The 22,500-nt window shown below is 52.8% G+C and overlaps 1 protein-coding gene across 1 annotated transcript in view; it reads right to left on the reverse strand.

The window, feature by feature from the left end:
• LOC126993139 (ankyrin-3-like) overlaps positions 1-22,500 on the reverse strand; it is a 96,416-nt gene that overhangs the window by 1,338 nt on the left and 72,578 nt on the right. Inside the window, exon 4 of the mRNA XM_050851999.1 lies at positions 22,281-22,500. This exon is cut by the window's right edge and continues 81 nt beyond it. Coding sequence (XP_050707956.1) covers positions 22,281-22,500 — 220 coding nt within the window. The remainder of the gene's footprint in view (positions 1-22,280) is intronic.

Below are 22,500 nucleotides of genomic sequence, written 5' to 3' on the forward strand. Positions count from 1 at the left end.
TGCTGGTTGAATTCAAAATACTTGTCCAATCTATTCTTGAAGGCCGTAACTGTTGTAATATCAACGACATCACAGGGTAGAGAGTTCCAAACATTAACAACTCGATTGAAGAAGAAGTGTTTAGCTTCGTGCGACGAGAATCTTTTACCACTTATCTTCAAATTGTGATTTCTTCTTGTTCTATTTGATCGATCAATTGTAAAGTAATCTTCCGCATTAAAATCACTGAATCCTTTAAACTTTTTAAACACATCTATCAGATCGCCTCGCATTCTTCGTTTTGATAGGCTGAATAAATTTACTTCTTTAAGCCTTTGTTCATATGATAAATTTCTCAACCTAGGAATCATCTTTGTTACTCTTCGTTGAACCCGTTCCAACTTTTCTATGTCTTTTCTGTAATAGGGAGACCAAAACTGTACACAGTACTCTGCTTCATCTACTTTCATCGAACACCTCAAAAATATAGTGAAAAAAATCAAGTAAGTTAGTCAAACACGAACGTTTAATACGGAAGCCATGTTGCGAATTATTTATTATACTATTTTCTTCGAAGAATTTCACCATATTGTCGCGAATGATAGTCTCCATTAACTTACAAACAATAGATGTCAGGCTAATTGGTCGATAGTTTCCTAGATGAGACTTGTCCCCCTTTTTGAAAATTGGTGTGACATTTGCAAGTTTCCAATCCGACGGAACTTTTCCAGCTGTTAAAGATGTATTGAATATGATGGAAAGCGGTTTACAAATTTGATGTTTGATTTCTTTTAAGACCCTAAGGGTAATTTTGTCTGGACCAGGAGCTTTGCTTACTTTAATCTTTTCAATTGTGCGTAAAATGTCACTTTCTACGATGAGCACGCCACTTAACATCTTTTCGGTCCTTCTTATCTCCGGCGGTTGAGGTGAAGGAAGGGAGGGAGAGGAAGGAGAAGGAGGGAAGGGAGAGGAAGGAGAAGGAGGGGAGGGAGAGGAAGGAGAAGGGGGAGGGAGAGGAAGGAGAAGGAGAAGAGGAGAGGAAGGAAAAGGAGGGGAGGGAGAGGAAGGAGAAGGAGGGGAGGGAGAGGAAGGAAAAGGAGGGGACGAAGAGGAAGGAGGAGGGGGAGGGAGAGATGGAGAAGGGGGAGGAGAGGAAGGAGAAGGAGGGGAGGGAGGGAGAAGGAGGGGAGGGAGAGGAAGGAAAAGGAGGGGAGGAAGAGGAAGGAGAAGGAGGGGAGGGAGAGGAAGGAGAAGGGGGGAGGGAGAGGATGGAGAATTATGGGAGGGAGAGGAAGGAGAAGGAGGGGAGGGAGAGGAAGGAGAAGGAGGGGAGGGAGAGGAAGGAGAAGGAGGGGAGGAAGAGGAAGGAGAAGGAGGGGAGGGAGAGGAAGGAGAAGGAGGGGAGGGAGAGGAAGGAGAAGGGGGGAGGGAGAGGAAGGAGAAGAAGAGGAGTGAGAGGAAGGAGAAGGAGGGGAGGAAGAGGAAGGAGAAGGAGGGGAGGAAGAGAAAGGAGAAGGAGGTGAGGAAGAGGAAGGAGAAGGAAGGGAGGGAGAGGAAGGAGAAGAAGAGGAGTGAGAGGAAGGAGAAGAAGAGGAGGGAGAGGAAGGAGAAGGAGGGGAGGGAGAGGAAGGAGAAGGAGAGGAGGGAGAGGAAGGAGAAGGAGGGGAGTGAGAGGAAGGAGAAGGAGGGGAGGGAGAGGAAGGAGAAGTAGAGGAGTGAGAGGAAGGAGAAGGAGGGGAGGAAGAGGAAGGAGAAGGAGGGGAGGGAGAGGAAGGAGAAGGAGGGGAGGGAGAGGAGGGAAAAGGAGGGGAGGGAGAGGAAGGAGAAGGAGGGGAGGGAGAGGAAGGAGAAGGAGGGGAGAGAGAGGAAGGAGAAGAAGAGGAGTGAGAGGAAGGAGAAGGAGGTGAGGGAGAGGAAGGAAAAGAAGAGGAGTGAGAGGAAGGAGAAGGAGGGGAGTGAGAGGAAGGAGAAGGAGGGGAGGGAGAGGAAGGAAAAGAAGAGGAGTGAGAGGAAGGAACATAAGAACATAAGAACATAAGAACGCAGGAGTCTGCAAGAGGCCGGTAGGCCTGTACGAGGCAGCTCCTTTGACCCTAAGCTCCCGTGTATCTAACCCCACCTAATATCGCTGTCCATGAATTTATCTAGTCTATTTTTGAATGTGACAATTGTATTGGCACTCACCACATGACTGCTAAGCCTATTCCACTCATCCACCACCCTGTTAGTAAACCAATTTTTGCCTATGTCCCTGTTGAATCTGAATTTATCCAGTTTAAACCCGTTACTTCGTGTCCTACCCGGTTCTCTTACCAACAAAACCTTATGAATGTCTCCCTTATTAAAGCCCTTCATCCATTTATAAACCTCGATCATGTCTCCACGCACCCTTCGCCTTTCTAGAGAATGCAAGTTTAACTGTTTGAGTCTTTCCTCGTATGGCAAGTTTATCAACCCCTGAATCATCTTAGTCATCCTCCTCTGCACCGATTCTAACATTTTGAGGGGAGGGAGAGGAAGGAGAAGGAGGGGAGGGAGAGGAAGGAGAAGAAGAGGATTGAGAGAAAGGAGAAGGAGGGGAGGGAGAGGAAGGAGAAGGAGGGGAGGGAGAGGAAGGAAAAGGAGGGGAGGGAGAGGAAGGAGAAGGAGGGGAGGGAGAGGAAGGAGAAGGAGGTGAGGGAGAGGAAGGAGAAGGAGGGGAGGGAGAGGAAGGAGAAGGAGGTGAGGGAGAGGAAGGAGAAGGAGGGGAGGGAGAGGAGGAAGGAGGAGGAGGGAGAGGAAGGAGAAGGAGGGGAGGGAGAGGAAGGAGAAGGAGGTGAGGGAGAGGAAGGAGATGGAGGGGAGGGAGAGGAAGGAGATGGAGGGGAGGGAGAGGAAGGAGAAGGAGGGGAGTGAGAGGAAGGAGAAGGAGGGGAGGGAGAGGAAGGAGAAGGGGGGAGTGAGAGGAAGGAGAATTGGGGGTGAGAGGAAGGAGAAGGAGGGGGTGAGAGGAAGGAGAAGGAGGGGAGGGAGAGGAAGGAGAAGGGGGGGGTGAGAGGAAGGAGAAGGAGGGGAGGGAGAGGAAGGAGAAGGGGGGAGTGAGAGGAAGGAGAAGGAGGGGAGGGAGAGGAAGGAGAAGGAGGGGAGGGAGAGGAAGGAGAAGAAGAGGCGTGAGAGGAAGGAGAAGGAGGGGAGGGAGAGGTAGAAGAAGGAGGAGAGGGAGAGGAAGGAGAAGAAGAGGAGTGAGAAGAAGGAGAAGGAGGGGAGGGAGAGGAAGGAGAAGGAGGGGAGGGAGAGGAAGGAGAAGAAGAGGAGTGAGAGGAAGGAGAAGGAGAGGAGGGAGAGGAAGGAGAAGAAGAGGAGTGAGAGGAAGGAGAAGGAGGGGAGTGAGAGGAAGGAGAAAGATGGGAGGGAGAGGAAGGAGAAGAAGAGGAGGGAGAGGAAGGAGAATGAGGGGAGGGAGAAGAAGAAGAAGAAGAGGAGTGAGAGGAAGGAGAAGGAGGGGAGGAATAGGAAGGAGCAGGAGGGGAGGGAGAGGAAGGAGAAGGAGGGGTGGGAGAGGTAGTAGAAGTAGGGGAGGGATAGGAAGGAGAAGAAGAGGAGTGAGAGGAAGGAGAAGGAGGGGAGGGAAAGGAAGGAGAAGAAGAGGAGTGAGAGGAAGGAGAAGGAGTGGAGGAAGAGGAAGGAGACGGGGGAGGTAGTGGAAGGAGAAGGAGGGGAGGGAGAGAAAGGAGGAGAAGAGGAGGGAGAGGAGAAGGAGAGGGGAGGGAGAAGAAGGAGAAGGAGGGAGAGGAAGGAGAAGGAGAGGAGGAGAGGAAGGAGAAGGAGGGAGGGAGAGGAAGGAGAAGGGGGGTGAGAGGAAGGAGAAGGAGGGAGGAGAGGAAGGAGAAGGAGAGGAGGAGAGGAAGAAGAAGGAGGGAGGAAGAGAAAGAAGGAGAGGGATGAGAAAAGGAGAAGGAGGAGGAAGTGGAAGGAGAAGGAGGGGAGGGAGATGAAGGAGAAGGGGGAGGAGATGGAGAAGGAGGGGAGGGAGAGGAAGGAGAAGGAGGGGAGGAGAGGAAGGAGGAGGGGAGGGAGAGAAGGAGAAGGAGGAGGGAGAGGAAGATGAAGGAGGGGAGGGAGAGGAAGGAGATGGAGGGGAGGAGAGGAAGGAGAAGGGGAGGGAGAGGAAGGAGAAGAAGAGGAGGAAGGAGAAGGAGGGGAGGAAGAGGAGAGAAGGAGGGGAGGAAGAAGGAGAAGGAGGAGGGAGAGGAAGGAGAAGGAGGGGAGGAGAGGAGAAGGAGGAGGAGAGGAAGGAGAAGGAGGGGAGGGAGAAGGGAGAAGAAAAGAGGAAGAGGAAGGAGAAGGAGGGGAGGGAGAGGAAATAGAAGAAGAGGAGTGAGAGGAAGGAGAAGGAGGGGAGGAAGAGGAAGGAGAAGACGGGGAGGGCGAGGAAAGATAAGGAGGGGAGGGAGAGGAAGGAGAAGGAGGAAGGGAGAGGAAGGAGAAGGAGGAGGAGGAGAGGAAGGAGAAGGAGGAGAGGAAGAGGAAGGAGAAGGAGGGGAGGAGAGAAAGGAGAAGGAGGAGGGAGAGGAAGGAGAAGGAGGGGAGGAGAGGAAGGAGAACAGAGGAGGGAGAGGAAGGAGAAGGAGGGAGGAAGAGGAAGGAGAAGGAGGAGGGAGAGGAAGGAGAAGGAGGGAGGGAGAGGAAGGAGAAGAAGAGGAAGAGAAGGAGAGGAGAGGGAAGAGGAAGAGGAGTGAGAGGAAGGACAAGGAGAGGAGGAAGAGGAAGGAGAAGGAGGGGAGGGAGAGGAAGGAGACGGAGGAGTGAGAGGAAGGAGAGGAAGAGACTTAGAGAAAGGAGAAGAAGGGAAGGAGAGGAAGGAGAAGGGGGGGAGAGGAAGGAGAAGGAGGGGAGGAGAGGAAGGAGAAGGGGGAGGGAGAGGAAGGAGAAGGAGGAGGGAGGAAGGAGAAGGAGGGGAGAGGAAGGAGAAGGGGCAGAAGAGGAAGGAGAAGGAGTGGAGGGAGAGGAAGGAGAAGGAGCGGGGGGAGAGGAAGGAGAAGGAGGGGAGAGAGAGGGAGAAGGGGGAGGAGAGGAAGGAGAAGGAGGGAGGGAGAGGAAGGAGAAGGAGAGGAGGAGAGGAAGGAGAAGGAGGGAGGAAAGGAAGGAGAAGGAGGAGGGAGAGGAAGGAGAAGAAGAGGAGGAGAGGAAGGAGAAGGAGGGAGGGGAGAGAGGAAGGAGAAGGAGGGGAGAGGAAGATGAAGGAGGGGAGGAAGAGGAAGGAGAAGGAGGGAGGGAGAGGAAGGAGAAGGGGGAGGGAGAGGAAGGAGAAGGAGGGGAGGGAGAGAAGGAGAAGGAGGGAGGAGAGGAAGGAGAAGGAGGAGGGAGAAGGAGAAGGAGAGGAGAGGAGGGAAGGAGAAGGGGAGGGAGAGGAAGGAGAAGGGGAGGAAGAGGAAGGAGAAGGAGGGGAGGGAGAGGAAGGAGAAGGAGGAGGAGAGGAAGGAGAAGGAGGGGAGAAGAGGAACGAGAAGGAGGGGAGGGAGAGGAAGGAGAAGGAGGAGGAGAGGAAGGAGAAGGGGTGAGGAGAGGAAGGAGAAAGAGGGGAGAGGAAGGAGAAGGAGGAGGAGAGGAAGGAGAAGGAGGAGGAAGAGGAAGGAGAAGGAGGGAGGGAGAGGAAGGAGAAGGAGGAGGAGAGGAAGGAGGAGGAGGAGAGGAAGGAGAAGGAGGGAGGGAGAGGAAGGAGAAGGAGGAGGAGAGAAGGAGAAGGGGGAGGGAGAGGAAGGAGAAGGAGGGGAGAGGAAGGAGAAGGAGGGAGGGAGGAAGGAGAAGGAGGGGAGGAGAGAGGAAGGAGAAGGAGGGAGGAGAGGAAGGAGAAGAAGGAGTGAGAGGAAGGAGAAGGAGGGAGGAGAGGAAGGAGAAGGGAGGGAGGGGAGGAAGGAGAAGGAGGAGGAGAGGAAGGAGAAGGAGGGGAGAGAGGAAGGAGAAAAGAGGAGGAGAGGAAGGAGAAGGAGGGGAGGAGAGGAAGGAGAAAGAGGGAGGGAGAGGAAGGAGAAGAGGAGGGAGAGGAAGGAGAAGGAGGGGAGGGGAGAGGAAGGAGAAGGAGGAGGAGAGGAAGGAGAAGGAGAGGAGAAGGAGAAGGAGGGAGGAGAGGAAGGAGAAGGGGAGGGAGAGGAAGGAGAAGGAGGAGGAGAGGAAGGAAGGAGGAGGAGGAGAGGAAGGAGAAGGAGGAGGAGAAGAAGGAAGGAAGGGAGGAGAGGAAGGAGAAGGAGGGAGGGAGAGGAAGGAGAAGGAGGGGAGGAGGAAGGAGAAGGAGGAGGAGAGGAAGAGGAAGGAGGGAGAGGAAGGAGAATTAGGGGAGGAGAGGAAGGAGAAGGAAGGAGGAGAGGAAGGAGATGAAGAGGAGGAGGAAGGAGAAGGAGGGGAGGAGAGAAGGAGGAGAAGAGGAGGAGAGGAAGGAGAAGGAGGGGAGGGAGAGGAAGGAGAAGGAGGAGGAGAGGAAGGAGAAGGAGGGGAGGAGAGGAAGGATAAGGAGCGGAGGGAGAGGAAGGAGAAGGAGGAGGAGAGGAAGGAGAAGGAGAGGGAGAGGAAGGAGAAGGAGGAGGGAGAGGAAGGAGGAGGAGAGGAGGAGAGGAAGGAGAGAAGGAGGAGGAGAGGAAGGAGAAGGAGGGGAGGGAGAGGAAGGAGAAGGAGGGAGGGAGAGGAAGGAGAAGGAGAGGGAGAGGAAGGAGAAGGATTGAGGGAGAGAAAGGAGAAGGAGGGGTGTGAGAGGAAGGAGAAGGGGGGGAGAGGAAGGAGAAGGAAAGGAGGGAGAGGAAGGAGAAGGAGAGGGAGAGGAAGGAGAAGGAGGGAGGAGAGGAAGGAGAAGGAGGGAGGAGAGGAAGGAGAAGGAGGAGGAGAAGAAGGAGAAGGAGGGGAGGAGAGGAAGGAGAAGGGGGAAGAAGGAGAAGGAGGGGGGGAGAGAAGGAGAAGGGGGAGGAGGAAGGAGAAGGAGGGGAGGAGAGAGGAAGAAGAAGAGGACGGAGAGGAAGGAGAAGGAGGGGAGGAAGAGGAAGGAGAAGAAGAGGAGTGAGAGGAAGGAGAAGGAGGGAAGAGAGAAGGAGGGGAAGGGAGAGGAAGGAGAAGGAGGGGGGAGAGAAGGAGAAGGGGAGGGAAAGAAAGGAGAAGGAGGGGAGGAAGAGGAAGGAGAAGGAGGGGGAGAGGAAGGAGAAGGGGGAGTGAGAGGAAGGAGAGGAGAGGGAGAGGAAGGAGAAGGGGGGAGGAAGGAGAAGGAGGGGAGGGAGAGGAAGGAGAAGGGGAGTTGAGAGGAAGGCGAAGCAGGGGAGAGAGAGGAAGGAGAAGGAGGGGAGGGAGAGGAAGGAGAAGGAGGGGAGGGAGAGGAAGGAGAAGGAGGGTAGGGAGAGGAAGGAGAAGGAGGGGAGGGAGAGGAAGGAGGAGGGAAGGGAGAGGAAGGAGAAGAGGAGGAGGAGAGGAAGGAGAAAGAGGGGAGGAGAGAGGAAGGAGAAGGAGGAGGGAGAGGACATGACAGGAGGAAGGAGGGGAGGAGAGGAAGGAGAAGGAGGGAGGAGAGGAAGGAGAAGGAGGGGAGGAGAGGAAGGAGAAGGAGGGGAGGGAGAGAGGAAGGAGAGAAGAAAGAGGTGAGGGAAAGTAAGGAGAAGGAGGGGAGGAGAGATAAAGAAGGAGAAGAGGAGAGAGAGGAGAGAGGAAGGAGAAGGAGGGAAGGGAGGAGGAGAAGGAGGGGAGGGAGAGGAAGGAGAAGGAGGAGAGAGGAAGGAGAAGGAGGGGAGGAGAGAAGGGAAGGGGAGGGAGAGGAAGGAGAAGGAGGGGAGGAGAGGAAGGAGAAAGAGGAGGAGAGAGAGAAGAGGGGAAGGAGAGGAGAAGGAGAGGGAGAGAGAAGGAGAAGGAGGAGAGAGGAAGGAGAAGGAGGGGAGGGAGAGGAAGGAGAAGGAGGGGAGGGAGAGGAAGAAGGAAGGAAGGAAGAGGAAGGAGAAGAGGGGAGGGAAGGAGAAGGAGAAGGGGGAGGGAGAGGAAGGAAAAGGAGGGGAGGGAGAGGAAGGAGAAGGAGGAGGAGAGGGAAGGAGGAGGGGAGGGAGAGAGAGAGGAGAAGTGGGGGATGGAGAGAAAGGAGAAGGAGGGGAGTGAGAGGAAGGAGAAGGGGGGGATGGAGAGAAAGGAGAAGGAGGGGAGTGAGAGGAAGGAGAAGGAGGGGAGGTAGAGGAAGGAGTAGGGGAGGGAGAGGAAGGAGAAGGGGGGAAGGGGGAGGAACGAGAAAGAGGGGAGGGAGAGGAAGGAGAAGGAGGGGAGTGAGAGGAAGGAGAAGGAGGGGAGGGAGAGGAAGGAGAAGGAGGGGAGGGAGAGGAAGGAGAAGGAGGGGAGGGAGAGGAAGGAGGAGGGAAGGGAGAGGAAGGAGAAGGAGGGGAGGGAGAGGAAGGAGAAGGAGGGGAGGGAGAGGAAGGAGAAGGAGGGAGGAGAGAAGGAGAAGGAGAGGAGGAGAGGAAGGAGAAGGAGGGGAGGGAGAGAGGAAGGAGGAGGGAGAGGAAGGAGAAGGGGAGGAGAGAAGGAGAAGGAGAGGAGGAGAGGAAGGAGAAGGAGGGGAGGGAGAGGAAGAGAAGGAGGAGGAAGGAGAAGGAGGGGAGGAGAGGAAGGAGAAGGAGGGGAGGAAGGAGAAGAAGGAGGAGAGGAAGGAGAAGGAGGGGAGGGAGAGGAAGAAGGAGGGAGGGAGAGGAAGGAGAAGGGGGGAGGAGAGGAAGGAGAAGGAGGAGGAGAGGAAGGAGAAGGGGAGGGAGAGGAAGGAGAAGGAGGAGGAGGAGGAAGGAGAAGGAGGGGAGTGAGAGGAAGGAGAAGGAGGGGAGGGAGAGGAAGGAGAAGGAGGGGAGGGAGAGGAAGGAGAAGGAGGGGAGGTAGAGGAAGGAGAAGGAGGGGAGGTAGAGGAAGGAGAAGGAGGTTAGGGATAGGAAGGAAAAGGTGGGGAGGGAGAGAAAGGAGAAGGATGAGAGGGAGAGGAAGGAGAAGGAGGGGAGGAAGAGGAAGGAGAAGGAGGGGAGGGAGAGGAAGGAGAAGGAGGGGAGGGAGAGGAAGGAGATGGAGGGGAGGGAGAGGAAGGAAAAGTGGGGAGGGAGAGGAAGTAGAAGGAGGGAGAGAGGAAGGAGAATGAGGGGAGGAGAGGAAGGGAGAGGGAGGGGAGGGAGAGGAAGGGAGAGGAAGGAGAAGGAGGGAGAGGAAGGAGAAGGAGGGGAGGTAGAGGAAGGAGAAGGAGGGGAGGGAGAGGAAGGAGAAGGAGGGGAGGGAGAGGAAGGAGAAAAAAGGAGTGAGAGGAAGGAGAAGGAGGGGAGGAGAGGATGGAGAAGGAGGGGAGGGAGAGGAAGGAGAAGGGAGGAGGGAGAGGAAGGAGAAAGAGGGGAGGGAGAGGAAGGAGAAGAGGAGGATGAGGAAGGAGAATGGGAGGGAGAGGAAGGAGAAGGAGGGGAGGGAGAGGAAGGAGAAGGAGGGGAGGGAGAGGAAGGAGAAGGAGGGGAGGGAGAGGAAGGAGAAGGAGGGGAGGGAGAGGAAGGAGGAGGGGAGGGAGAGGAAGGAGAGAAGGAGGAGGAGGGAGAGAAGGATAAGGAGAGGAGGGAGAGGAAGGAGAAGGAGGGGAAGGAGAGGAAGGAGAAGGAGGGGTGGGAGAGTAAGGAGAAGGAGGGGAAGGAGAGGAAGGAGAAGGAGGGGAGGGAGAGAATGGAGAAGGAGGGGAGAAAGAGGAAGGAGAAGGAGGGCAGGGAGAGGAAGGAGAAGGAGGGGAAGGAGAGGAAGGAGAATGAGGGGAGGGAGAGGAAAGAGAAGGAGGGGAGGGAGAGGAAGGATAGAGAGGGGAGGGAGGAAGGAGAAGGAAGGAGAGGAAGGAGGAGGAGAGAGGAAGGAGAAGGAGGGGAGGGAGAGGAAGGAGAAGGAGGGGAGGAAGAGGAAGGAGAAGGAGGGGAGGACGAGGACGGTGAAGGGGGGAGGGGGAGGTAGGAGCAGGAGGGGATGGAGAGGAAGGAGAAGGAGAAGAAGGAGAGGAAGGAGAAGGAGGAGAGGGAGAGGAAGGAGAAGGAAGGGAGGAGAGAGGAAGGAGAAGGAGGAGAGGAAGGAGAGAGGAAGGGAGGAGGAAGGAGGGGAGGGAGAGGAAGGAGAAGAGGGGGGTTACAGGAGGGAGAAGGAGGGGAGGGAGAGGAAGGAGAAGGAGGGAGTGAGAGGAAGGAGAAGGAGGAGAAGGAGTGAGAGGAAGGAGAAGGAAGGGAGGGAGAGGAAGGAGAAGGAGGGGAGGGAGAGGAAGGAGAAGGAGGGGAGGGAGAGGAAGGAGAAGGAGGGAGGGAGAGGAAGGAGAAGGAGGGGAGGGAGAGGAAGGAGAAGGAGGGGAGGGAGAGGAAGGAGAAGGGAAGGGAGAGGAAGGAGAAGGAGGGGAGGGAGAGGAAGGAGAAGGAGGGGAGGGAGAGGAAGGAGAAAGAGGGGAGGGAGAGGAAGGAGAAAGAGGGGACGGAGAGGAAGGAGAAGGAGGAAAGGTAGAGGACGTAGAAAGAGGTGAGTGAGAGGAAGGAGAAGGAGGGGAGAGGAAGGAGAAGGAGGAGGGAGAGGAAGGAGAAGGAGGGGAGAAGGAGGAAGGAGGAAGGAGAGGGGAGGGAGAGGAAGGAGAAGGAGGGAGGAGAGGAAGGAGAAGGAGGGGATTGTGAGGAAGGAGAAGGAGGGGAGGGAGAGGAAGGAGAAGGCGGGAGTGAGAGGAAGGAGAAGGAGGGGAGGGAGAGGAAGGAGAAGATGGGAGTGAGAGGAAGGAGAATGAGGGGAGGAGAGGAAGGAGAAGGAGGAGGGGAGGAAGGAGAAGGAGGGAGGAGAGGAAGGAGAAGGAGGGAGGGAGTGGAATGAGAAGGCGAGGAGAGAGAGGAAGGAGAAGGAGGGGAGGAGAGAGGAAGGAGAAGGAGGAGGGAGAGGAAGGAGAAGGAGGAGGGAGAGGAAGGAGAAGGAGGAGGGAGAGGAAGGAGAAGGAGGAGTGAGAGGAAGGTGAGGGAGGGGAGGCAGAGGAAGGAGAAGAAGAAGAGTGAGAGGAAGGAGAAGGAGGGGAGGGAGAGGAAGGAGAAGGTAGGAGTGAGAGGAAGGAGAAGGAGGGGAGGGAGGAAGGAGAAGGAGGAGCGGGAGAGGAAGGAGAAGGAGGGGAGGGAGAGGAAGGAGAAGGAGGGGAGGGAGAGGAAGGAGAAGGAGGGGAGAGAAAGGAAGGAGAAGGAGGGGAGGAAAAAGGAAAGAGAAGGAGGGGAGGAGAGGGAAGGAGAAGGAGGAGGGAGAGGAAGGAGAAGGAGGGGAGGGAGAGGAAGGAGAACGGGGGAGGGAGAGGAAGGAGAAGGAGGGGAGTGAGAGGAAGGAGAAGGAGGGGAGGGAGAGGAAGGAGAAAGAGGGGAGGGAGAGAGAAAGGAGAAGGAGAGGAGAGGAAGGAGAAGGAGGGAGGAGAGGAAGGAAGGAGGGGAGGGGAGAGGAAGGAGATGGGGTGGGAGAGGAAGGAGAAGGAGGGGAGTGAGAGGAAGGAGAATGAGGGGAGGGTGAGGAAGGAGAAAGAGGGAGGAAGAGAAGGAGGGGAGGAGAGGAAGGAGGAGGGGAGGAGGAAGGAGAAGGGGAGGAGAGGAAGGAGAAGGAGGGAGGAGAGGAAGGAGAAGGAGGGAGGAGGAGAGGAAGGAGAAGGAGGGGAGGAGAGGAAGGAGAAGGAGGGGAGGAGAGGAAGGAGAAGGAGGGAGGAGAGGAAGGAGAGGAGGAGAGGAAGGAGAAGGAGGGAGGAGAGGAAGGAGAAGGAGGAGGAGAGGAAGGAGAAGGAGGGAGGAGAGGAAGGAGAAGGAGGGGAGGGAGAGGAAGGAGAAGGAGGAGGAGAGGAAGGAGAAGGAGGAAGAGGAAGGAAGGAGGGGAGGAGAGGAAGGAGAAGGAGGGGAGAGGAAGGAGAAGGAGGGGAGGAGAGGAAGGAGAAGGAGGGGAGGAAGAGGAAGGAGAAGGAGGGGAGGGAGAGGAAGGAGAAAGATGGGAGGGAGCGGAAGGAGAAGGAGGGGAGGGAGAGGAAGGAGAAGGATGGGAGGGAGCGGAAGGAGAAGGAGGTGAGGCAGAGGATGGAGAAGGAGGGGAGAGGAAGGAGAAGGAGGGGAGGGAAAGGAAGGAGAAGGAGGAGAAAGGGGGAGGGAGAGGAAGGAGAAGGGGGAGGGAGAGGAAGGAGAAGGGGAGGAGAGGAAGGAGAAGGAGGAGGAGAGGAAGGAGAAGGAGGGAGGAGAGGAAGGAGAAGGAGGGAGGGGAGAGGAAGGAGGGGAGGAGGAGAGGAAGGAGAAGGAGGGGCGCGAGAGGAAGGAGAAGGAGGGGAGGGAGAGGAAGGAGAAGGAGGGGAGGGAGAGGAAGGAGAAGGGGAGAGGAAGGAGAAGGAGGAGGAGAGGAAGGAGAAGGAGGGGAGGAGAGGAAGGAGAAGAGGAGGGGAGAGGAAGGAGAAGGAGGAGGGAGAGGAAGGAGAAGGAGGGAGGGAGAGGAGAGAAGGAGGTGGAGAGAGGAAGGAGAAGGAGGGAGGAGAGGAAGGAGAAGGAGGGGAGGGAGAGGAAGGAGAAGGAGGGGAGGAGAGGAAGGAGAAGGAGGAGGGAGGAAGGAGAAGGAGGAGGGGAGAGGAAGGAGAAGGAGGGGAGGGAGAGGAAGGAGAAGGAGGGGAGGAGAGGAAGGAGAAGGAGGAGGAGAGGAGAAGGAGGAGGAGAGGAAGGAGAAGGGGGGAGAGGAAGGAGAAGGAGGGGAGGGAGAGGAAGGAGAAGGGGGGGAGAGGAAGGAGAAGGAGGGAGGAGAGAAGGAGAAGAGGGGAGAGAGGAAGGAGAAGGAGGGGAGGGAGAGGAAGGAGAAGAGGAGGGGAGAGGAAGGAGAAGGAGGGGAGGGAGAGGAAGGAAGGAGGGGAGGAGAGGGAAGGAGGGAGAGAGGAAGGAGAAGAGGGGGAGAGGAAGGAGAAGGAGGAGGAGAGGAAGGAGAAGGAGGGAGGAGAGGAAGGAGAAGGGGAGGAGGAGAGAAGGAGAAGGGAAGGAGAGGAAGGAGAATGAGGGGAGGGAGAGGAAGGAGAAGGAGGGGAGGGAGAGGAAGGAGAAGGGGAGTGAGAGGAAGTAGAAGGAGGGGAAGGAGAGGAGTGAGAAGGAGAGGAGGGAGAGGAAGGAGGAGGGGAGGGAGAGGAAGAAGAAGGAGGGGAGAGGAGAAGGAGAAGGAGGGGAGAGAGAAGGAGAAGGAGGAGGAGAGGAAGGAGAAGGAGGGAGGGAGAGGAAGGAGAAGGAGGGAGAGAGGAAGGAGAAGGAGGGAGGAGAGGAAGGAGAAGGGAGGGAGAGGAAGGAAGGAGGAGGGAGAGGAAGGAGAAGGAGGGGAGGAGAGGAAGGAGAAGGAGGGGAGGAGAGGAAGGAGAAAGGAGGGAGGAGGAGGAAGGAGAAGGAGGAGGAGGAGAGGAAGAAGGAGGGGAGGGAGAGGAAGGTAAAGGAGGGGAGGGGAAGGAAGGAGGGAGGAGAGAAGGAGAAGGAGGGGAGAGGAAGGAGAAGGAGGGAGAGGAAGGAGAAGGAGGGGAGGAGAGGAAGGAGAAGGGGAGGAGAGGAAGGAGAAGGAGGAGGAAGGAGAAGGAGGAGGAGAGGAAGGAGAAGGAGGGGAGGGAGAGGAAGGAGAAGGAGGAGGAGAGGAAGGAGAAGGAGGAGGGGATAGGAAGGAGAACCAGGGGAGGGAGAGGAAGGAGAAGGAGGAGAGGAAGGAGAAGGAGGAGGAGAGGAAGGAGAAGGAGGGGAGGAGGGAGAGGAAGGAGAAGGAGGGAGGAGAGGAAGGAGAAGGAGGAGAAGGAGAGAGGAGGAGAGGAAGGAGAAGGAGGAGGGAGAAGGAGAAGGAGGAGGAGAAGGAGAAGGAGGGAGGGAGAGGAAGGAGAAGGGGGAGGAGAGGAAGGAGAAGGAGGAGGAGAGGAAGGAGAAGGAGAGGGAGGAAGGAGAAGGAGGGAAAGGAGAGGAAGGAGAAGGAGGGGAGGGAGAGGAAGGAGAAGGAGGGGAGGGAGAGGAAGGAGAAGGAGGGGAGGAAGAGGAAGGAGAAGGAGGGGAGGAAGATGAAGGAGAAGGAGTGGAGCGAGAGGAAGGAGAAGGGGGAAGGGAGAGGAAGGAGAAGGGGAGGGAGAGGAAGGAGAAGGAGGGGAGGAAGAGGAAAGAGAAGAAGGGGAGGGAGAGGAAGGAGAAGGAGGGGAGGGAGAGGAAGGAGAAGGGGAGTTGAGAGGAAGGAGGAGGAGAGGAGGAGGGAGAGGAGAAGGTGAAGGAGGGGAGGGAGAGGAAAGAGAAAGAAAGGAGGGAGAGGAAGGAGAAGGAGGGGAGGGAGAGGAAGGAGAAGGAGGGGAGAGAGAGGAAGGAGAAGGAGGAGAGAGGAAGCAGAAGGAGGGTAGTGAGAGGAAGGAGAAGGAGGTTAGGGAGAGGAAGGAGAAGGAGGGGAGGGAGAGGAAGGAGAAGGAGGGGAGGGAGAGGAAGGAGAAGGAGGGGAGGGAGAGGAAGGAGAAGAGGGAGGGAGAAGGAGAGGCAGGAGAAGGAGGGGAGGGAGAGGAAGGAGACGGAGGGGAGGAATCGGAAGGAGAAGTAGGGGAGGGAGAGGAAGGAGAAGGGGAGGAGAGGAAGGAGAAGGAGGGGAGGAGAGGAAGGAGAAGGGGTGGGAGAGGAAGGAGAAGGTGGGGAGATAGAGGAAGGAGAAGGAGGGGAGAGAGAGGAAGGTAAAGGAGGGGAGGGGAAGGAAGGAGGGGAGGAGAGGAAGGAGAAGGAGGGAGAGGAAGGAGAAGAAGGGAGAGGAAGGAGAAGGAGGGGAGGGAGAGGAAGGAGAATGAGGGGAGTGAGAGGAAGGAGAAGGAGGGGAGTGAGAGGAAGGAGAAAGAGGGGAGAGGAAGGAGAAGGAGGGGAGGAAGAGGAGGGAAAAGGAGGGGAGGGAGTGGAAGGAGAAGGGGGAGGGAGAGGAAGGAGAAGGAGGGGAGGAGAGAGAGGAGAAGGAGGGGAGGGAGAGGAAGGAGAAGGAGAGGAGGAGAGGAAGGAGAAGGAGGGGAGGAGAGGAAGGAGAAGGAGAGAGGAGAGGATGAGAAGGAGGGGAGGGGAGAAAAGGAGAGAGGAGGAGAGGAAGGAGAAGGAGGGAGGGAGAGGAAGGAGAAGGAGGGAAGGGAGAGGAAGGAGAAGGAGGGGAGGGAGAGGAAGGAGAAGGAGGAGGAGAGGAAGGAGAAGGAGGGGAGGAGAGGAAGGAGAAGGAGGGAGGAGAGGAAGGAGAAGGAGGAGGGAGAGGAAGGAGAAGGAGGGGGAGAGGAAGGAGAAGGAGAGGGAGTTTGAGGAAGGAGAAGAGGGGAGAGAGGAAGGAGAAGGAGGGGAGGGAGAGGAATGAGAAGGAGAGGAGGAGAGGAAGGAGAAAGAGGGGAAGAGATGAAGGAGAAAGAGGAGAGAGAGAGGAAGTAGAAGGAGGGGAGGGAGGGGAAGGAGTAGGAAAGGAGGGAGAGGAAGGAGAAAGAGGGGAGGGAGAGGAAGGAGAAACAGGGGAGGGAGAGGAAGGAGAAATAGGGGAGTGAGAGGAAGGAGAAAGAGGGGAGGGAGAGGAAGGAGAAGGAGGGGAGGGAGAGGAATGAGAAGGAGGGGAGGGAGAGGAAGGAGAAGGGGGAGGAGAGGAAGGAGAAGGAGGAGAGAGAGGAGAAGGAGGGGAGGGAGAGGAAGGAGAATGAGGGGAGGGAGAGGAAGGAGAAGGAGGGGAGGTAGAGGAAGGATAAAGAAAGGAGGGAGAGGAAGGAGAATGAGGGGAGGGAGAGGAAGGATAAAGAAAGGAGGGAGAGGAAGGATATCTAGAGGAGTGAGGTTAAGGAGGAGTGGAGGAAAGGAAGACACAAAAATCATCACCTCAACCACTATACAATAAACCCCACCACCACCACCCCTTCTCTCAAAACACACGAACTACAACATACGACATGGTAATATCCAGTAACAAAGCCACACATAACGCAATAATAAACCCTCGGCCACCTACCACTTCAGAGCATCTTTACATAATCATTACGTTAACAAACAAAGCCATCACTAACTCAATCCCTCCAACATTTGGTATGAGAAAGGCAAATTGGGAAAATCTAAAAGAGGAAGTGGAATAAGAAAAAGAAACGAAAGAAATAGAAGATCATATTATCAAGGAAACAATATACCAATGAAAAGAAAAATCATATCGCAAAAACAGATATCAAGGCCAAGTTTAAGACACCTCCAACACCAGTTCCAACAATTGCATCTACAAGAAGAAGTACAAGGTTGGAATATAGTACAATATAATCGACACAAAACACTAAGAACAGAAACACAGAAAGAAAGCGAAAACATCAGAGACAAAAACTACACCCAGTCACTAACAAAACTAACAAAAAGTTATCACGATCCTCAAAATTTTTGGAAACAGTTCAATAAACTTGAGGCAAACAAAACACCAGTAAAACAACATCTCATCAAAAACAACCGTAAACTAACAGAAGACGAAGAGAAAGAAGAAACGTTCCGGGAAATCTGGGAAAACATATTTAAAATTACTCCCGAGGAAAACGCTCAATATGACACAGAACAACAAAGAGAAGTCGAAGAATACCTTCAAATAGATGAAGCAACACGCAGCACACATAATATATCAAATATAGGCAGACCCCAAGGCACACAGCACACAGACACGCTTATCTCACAAACAGAAATACAAAGCCCAGTAAAATACCTCAAAAATGATACTCCGGGTTAACTAAAATCAACAAATCAGTACTGAAAAATCTACCAGAAAACGCACTAATAAAGCTCTAATGGCTACTCAACCACACCCTCTCTATGGGATATCTCCCAAGAAATTCAAAATTGCAATCATCTAACCAATACCCAAACCTAACACAGACCACACCAACCCAATAAACCACAGACCAATTTCTTTATTAGAAGTCACTACAAATCATGGAAAAAATCATGAACACGAGACTCAGACAATTTTTAGGAGAAAATAATATATTAAATAAAACTCAGCATGGCTTCAGAAACAAACGAGGAAGAGATACAGCACTCACCACTGTACACGAGACACTAGCACATCACACAGCACAGAAGAAACAATGTTACTTAATGCTAAGAGATGTTTCAAAAGCATTCGACAAAGCTTGGCATGATGGCCTGCAATATAAAATAGCCCATTTAAATCTCCCAGATACCACCACCAAATTCTTAAACAACTTCATCATACACAGACGCGCAAAGATAGAAATCGGGAATTACACGGGTCCCCCCCTCAAACTAACAGCGGGAGTTCCACAAGGGAGCGCAATTTCGCCAACATTATACACCATCTATACAAACGACTTACCACACCAGCGATTGATTGCATTAACCCTATCCGATCCGACGTTTTCAAATTTTCGCGCCTGTAACACCAAGCATCGTACTCATTTATCTGAACAACGATAACGCTCATGAACACTAAGTACTGGTACCGAATCAATAGTGTAAACCAATAATGAATAAAAAATGAAAAGAAACGAGTGGAAAATATAAAGAATATAAGGTATATATATATATAAAAAAAAAACGGAAGTAACTCTGTCGCTTGTCACAGGCTTGGAGGAAGAATGGAGACATCTCCACTCGCAAAACTAATATCGTACACACGCATGATCAATGTACCTCGCTGTTAATTTTATTCATCTTCTTCCCACTCTTCCTCTTCTTCCTCTTATTATTATTCTTCCTCTTCTTCTTCTTCCTCTTCCTTTTCTTCTTCCTTTTCTTCTTCCTATTCTTCTTCTTCCTCTTCTTCTTCTTCTTCCTCTTCTTCTTTTCCTTCCTCATATTCTTCTTCTTCTTCCTCCTATTCTTCTTTTTCTCTTCTTCTTCTTCTTCTTCTTCTTCTTCTTCATCATCTTCTTCTTCTTCTTCTTCTTTTTCTTCTTCTTCTTCCTTCTTCTTCTTCCTCTTCTTCTTCTTCCACTCTTCATCTTCGTCTTATTCTTCCTCTTTTTATCCCTTTTGTTCTTCCTCTTCTTTTTTTTCTTTCTATTTTTCTTTTTTTTCTTTTTCTTCTTCGTCTTCTTCTTGTTCTTGTTCTTGTTTTTTCTTCTTGTTCTTCTTGTTCTTGTTCTTCTTCTTCTTCTTCTTCTTCCTCCTCTTTTTCTTCTTCCTCCTCTTTTCTTCCTTCGTCCTCCTTCTACTTCTACTTCTTCTTCCTTTTCTTCCTCTTGTTGTTGTTGTTGTCACTGGTGGTGGTGGTGGTGGTGGTAACAGTGGTGGTGGTGGTTGTCGTGATGTTGGTGGTGGTGGTGATGACTGATGATGGTGGTGGTGGTGTTGGTGTTGGTGATAGTGGTGATGCTGATGATGGTCATGATGGTGGTGATTGTGGCGGTGTTGGTGGTGGTGATGGTGATGATGGTGGTGTTGATTTTGGTGGTGGTGGTGGTGATGATAATAGTGCTGAAGGTGATGATGGTGGTGGGTTTTGTAGTGGTTGTGGTGGTGATGATGGTGGTGGTGGTGGTGGTGGTGGTGGTGGTGGTGATGGTGGTGGTGGTGGTGGTGGTGGTGGTGGTAGTGGTGATGGTGATGGTGGTGGTGATGGTGGTGGTGGTGTGGTGGTGGTGGTGATGGTGGTGGTGTGGTGGTGGTGATGGTGGTGGTGTGGTGGTGGTTGTGGTGGTGGTGATGGTGATGGTGGTGGTGGTGATGGTGGTGATGGTAGTTGTCGTTGTGGTGGTGGTGGTGGTGATGGTGGTGGTCGTTATGGTTGTGGTGGTGGTTGTGGTGATGGTGGTGGTGGTGGTGGTGGTGGTGGTGGTGGGGATGACGATGGTGGAATGTTCAAAAGGAAGAGCAAAAAGTTAATAAGTTGTCTATATTTTGCTTTGTCATTATTTTCGTTCACACGGATAAAAGTCAGGCTGAAATTTGTCCCTTGAAATGTTACATCTTTTTTTATTATTTCCTTATTATTACTTCCTGCTGCAGGAGAGAGAGAGAGAGAGAGAGAGAGAGAGAGAGAGAGAGAGAGAGAGAGAGAGAGAGAGAGAGAGAGAGAGAGAGAGAGAGAGAGAGAGAGAGAGAGAGAGAGAGAGAGAGAGAGAGAGAGAGAGAGAGAGAGAGAGAGAGAGAGAGAGAGAGAGAGAGAGAGAGAGAGAGAGAGAGAGAGAGAGAGAGAGAGAGAGAGAGAGAGAGAGAGAGAGAGAGAGTGCTGCCACCCCCTCTCCCTCCATCTCATGCGAGTATTTTTTTCATTATTACTATTTCACTTTCCTTTTCGTTCTGAATTCACAAAATAATCCATACGTTTTACCTCCCTCCCTCCTTCCCCTGTACGTTTCTCTCCCTCGCGCTTGTTTCCCTGTTTCCTGGGCTCCAGAAGAGGGGGTAGGGAGGGATAGGAGGGGGGTAGGGAGGAAGGAAGGAGAAAAGGAAGGAAGTGACGCCGGCTGCTGCCGCCGATACACGCTGGAACGCATACACACACACACACACACGAACGTACGCTACAACGACGACTAGTTCATTGTAGTTACCACAGCCAGTTTGTTTGTTGGTCTGTTTAGTATAAACAAATGTAATACTGTACGAAACACAGTTATTACCTCATGGTAGGAACAAAATAAGTATTGTATGTACCAAACTTCATTCAAGACGAGGCTACGAGCTTTTGTCGCCGGCCGCCGCCGTTGACACGCTAGAACGCATGCATTTTTTTTTTTTACAACAAAGGAGGCAGCTCAAGGGCACACAAAAAAAGAAAACAATAATAAAAAAAAGCCCGTTACTCGCTGCTCCTAAAAAAGAAGCAAAAGATGTGGCCGAAAGCAAGATCAAATACGGGAGGAGAGGTGTCCTGATACCCTTCTCTTGAAAGAGTTCAAGTCTTAGGCAGGAGGAAATACAGATGGAGGAGTTTACCAGCGTGAGGGATGAATGAGTGAAGATGCTGGTTAACTCTTGCATAAGGGGTTTGGACAGTATAGAGATGAGCATGAGTAGAAAGTCGAGTGCAGCGGGGCCGCGGGAGGGGGGGAGGCATGCAGTTAGCATGAAGAAGCAGGAATAGAACCAATAAACTACACTTTTCACACACAAGCCGACAAAATCTTCACCAAAACGAGAGCACTTCAGGATCACCATTTTACGAACCTCAAAGGCAACTATGAAAGACAGAAAAAGCACTCATGGTTTAGGAGACAAACAAATATCCTAGACAGAGGAACACCTGAAAACAAATACACAACATAACGCCAGGAAAAAAATATACTCAAATCCAAGAGCAAAGCCATAGACGTCAGTACCTACACACCTAGATAGATAGAAAACATGTACAAAGCAAGGCGGACAGCCCGCCACCTTTTATCTCTCCCACTTCCTTCCAATTTCCTCCAACTTTATCCTTCCCTATCCCCCCTTCTTTCTCTCTTTTAACTATCCAAACATGAAAGCCGAGCCAAACCACCATAAAAAACACTACCATACCACCACCACCAACAACAACAACACCTTAAAAATCACCACCTTACCACCACCACCAACAACAACAACATCACCATCACCTTAAAAATCACCACCTTACCACCACCACCACCAACAACAACAACAACATCACCACCACCTTAAAAATCACCACCTTACCACCACCACCAACAACAACAACAACAACATCACAACCACCTTAAAAATCACCACCGTAACCACCATCACCTTAAAAATCACCACCTTACCACCACCAACAACAACAACATCACATCCACCTTAAAAATCACCACCGTAACCACCATCACCTTAAAAATCTCCACCTTACCACCACCACCAACAACAACATCAGCATCACCTTAAAAATCACCACCTTTCCACCACCACCAACAACAACACTAAACATCCTCGGTCTATCCTTAACTCAAAATCTCAACTGGAAACTTCATATCTCATCTCTTACTAAATCAGCTTCCTCGAGGCTGGGCGTTCTGTACCGTCTCCGCCAGTTCTTCTCCCCTGCACAGTTGCTGTCCATATACAGGGGCCTTGTCCGCCCTCGTATGGAGTATGCATCTCATGTGTGGGGGGGCTCCACTCACACAGCTCTTCTGGACAGAGTGGAGGCAAAGGCTCTTCGTCTCATCAGCTCTCCTCCTCATACTGATAGTCTTCTACCTCTTAAATTCCGCCGCAATGTTGCCTCTCTTTCTATCTTCTATCGATATTTCCACGCTGACTGCTCTTCTGAACTTGCTAACTGCATGCCTCCCCCCCTCCCGCGGCCCCGCTGCACTCGACTTTCTCCTCATGCTCATCCCTATACTGTCCAAACCCCTTATGCAAGAGTTAACCAGCATCTTCACTCTTTCATCCCTCACGCTGGTAAACTCTGGAACAATCTTCCTTCATCTGTATTTCCTCCTGCCTACGACTTGAACTCTTTCAAGAGGAGGGTATCAGGACACCTCTCCTCCCGAAACTGACTTATCTTTCGGCCACCTCTTTGGATTCTTTTTAGGAGCAGCGAGTAGCGGGCTTTTTTTTTTTATTAATGTTTACTTTTTTGTGCCCTTGAGCTGTCTCCTTTGCTGTAAAAAAAAAAAAAAAAAAAAATACAACATCACCACCACCTTAAAAATCACCACCTTACCACCAACACCACCAACAACAACAACAACATCCCCACCACCTTAAAAATCACCACCTTACCACCACCAATACCAACAACAACAACAACATCACCATCACCTTAAAAATCACCACCTTACCACCACCAATACCAACAACAACAACAACATCACCATCACCTTAAAAATCACCACCTTACCACCACCAACACCAACAACAACAACAACATCCCCACCACCTTAAAAATCACCACCTTACCACCACCAATACCAACAACAACAACAACATCACCATCACCTTAAAAATCACCACCTTACCACCAACAACAACAACAATAACATCACCATCACCTTAAAAATCACCACCTTACCACCACCACCACCAACAACAACAACAACAACATCACCATCACCTTAAAAATCATACCTTACCACCACCACCAACAACAACAACAACATCACCATCACCTTAAAAATCACCACCTTACCACCACCACCACCAACAACAACAACAACATCACCATCACCTTAAAAATCATACCTTACCACCACCACCACCAACAACAACAACAACAACATCACCACCACCTTAAAAATCACCACCGTAAAAAACATCACCTTAAAAATCATACCTTACCACCACCAACAACAACAACAGCAATACCTTAAAAATCACCGCCTTACCACGACCACCACCACCTTAAAAATCACCACCACCACCACCGCCACACCCACTCACCTCCATTGTCAACAGCCAGCGGGTCGGCACCAAGGCTGAGCAGCTTCTCTAACGTCGTCTTGTGGCCATTTGTGGCAGCCACCATCAGTGGTGTTATGTCGTCAGTGCCGCTGCCCTCCACGCTGAGCCCCGCCCCCAGCAGGCAGGGCAGGAGGTGGGCGTGGCCATGGCTGGCAGCAAAGTACACCAGGCACGCCGACCCACCACTGTTACTTGAGAT

The sequence above is a fragment of the Eriocheir sinensis genome, unplaced genomic scaffold, assembly GCF_024679095.1.
Source record: "Eriocheir sinensis breed Jianghai 21 unplaced genomic scaffold, ASM2467909v1 Scaffold568, whole genome shotgun sequence".
NCBI classification, from domain to species: domain Eukaryota; kingdom Metazoa; phylum Arthropoda; class Malacostraca; order Decapoda; family Varunidae; genus Eriocheir; species Eriocheir sinensis.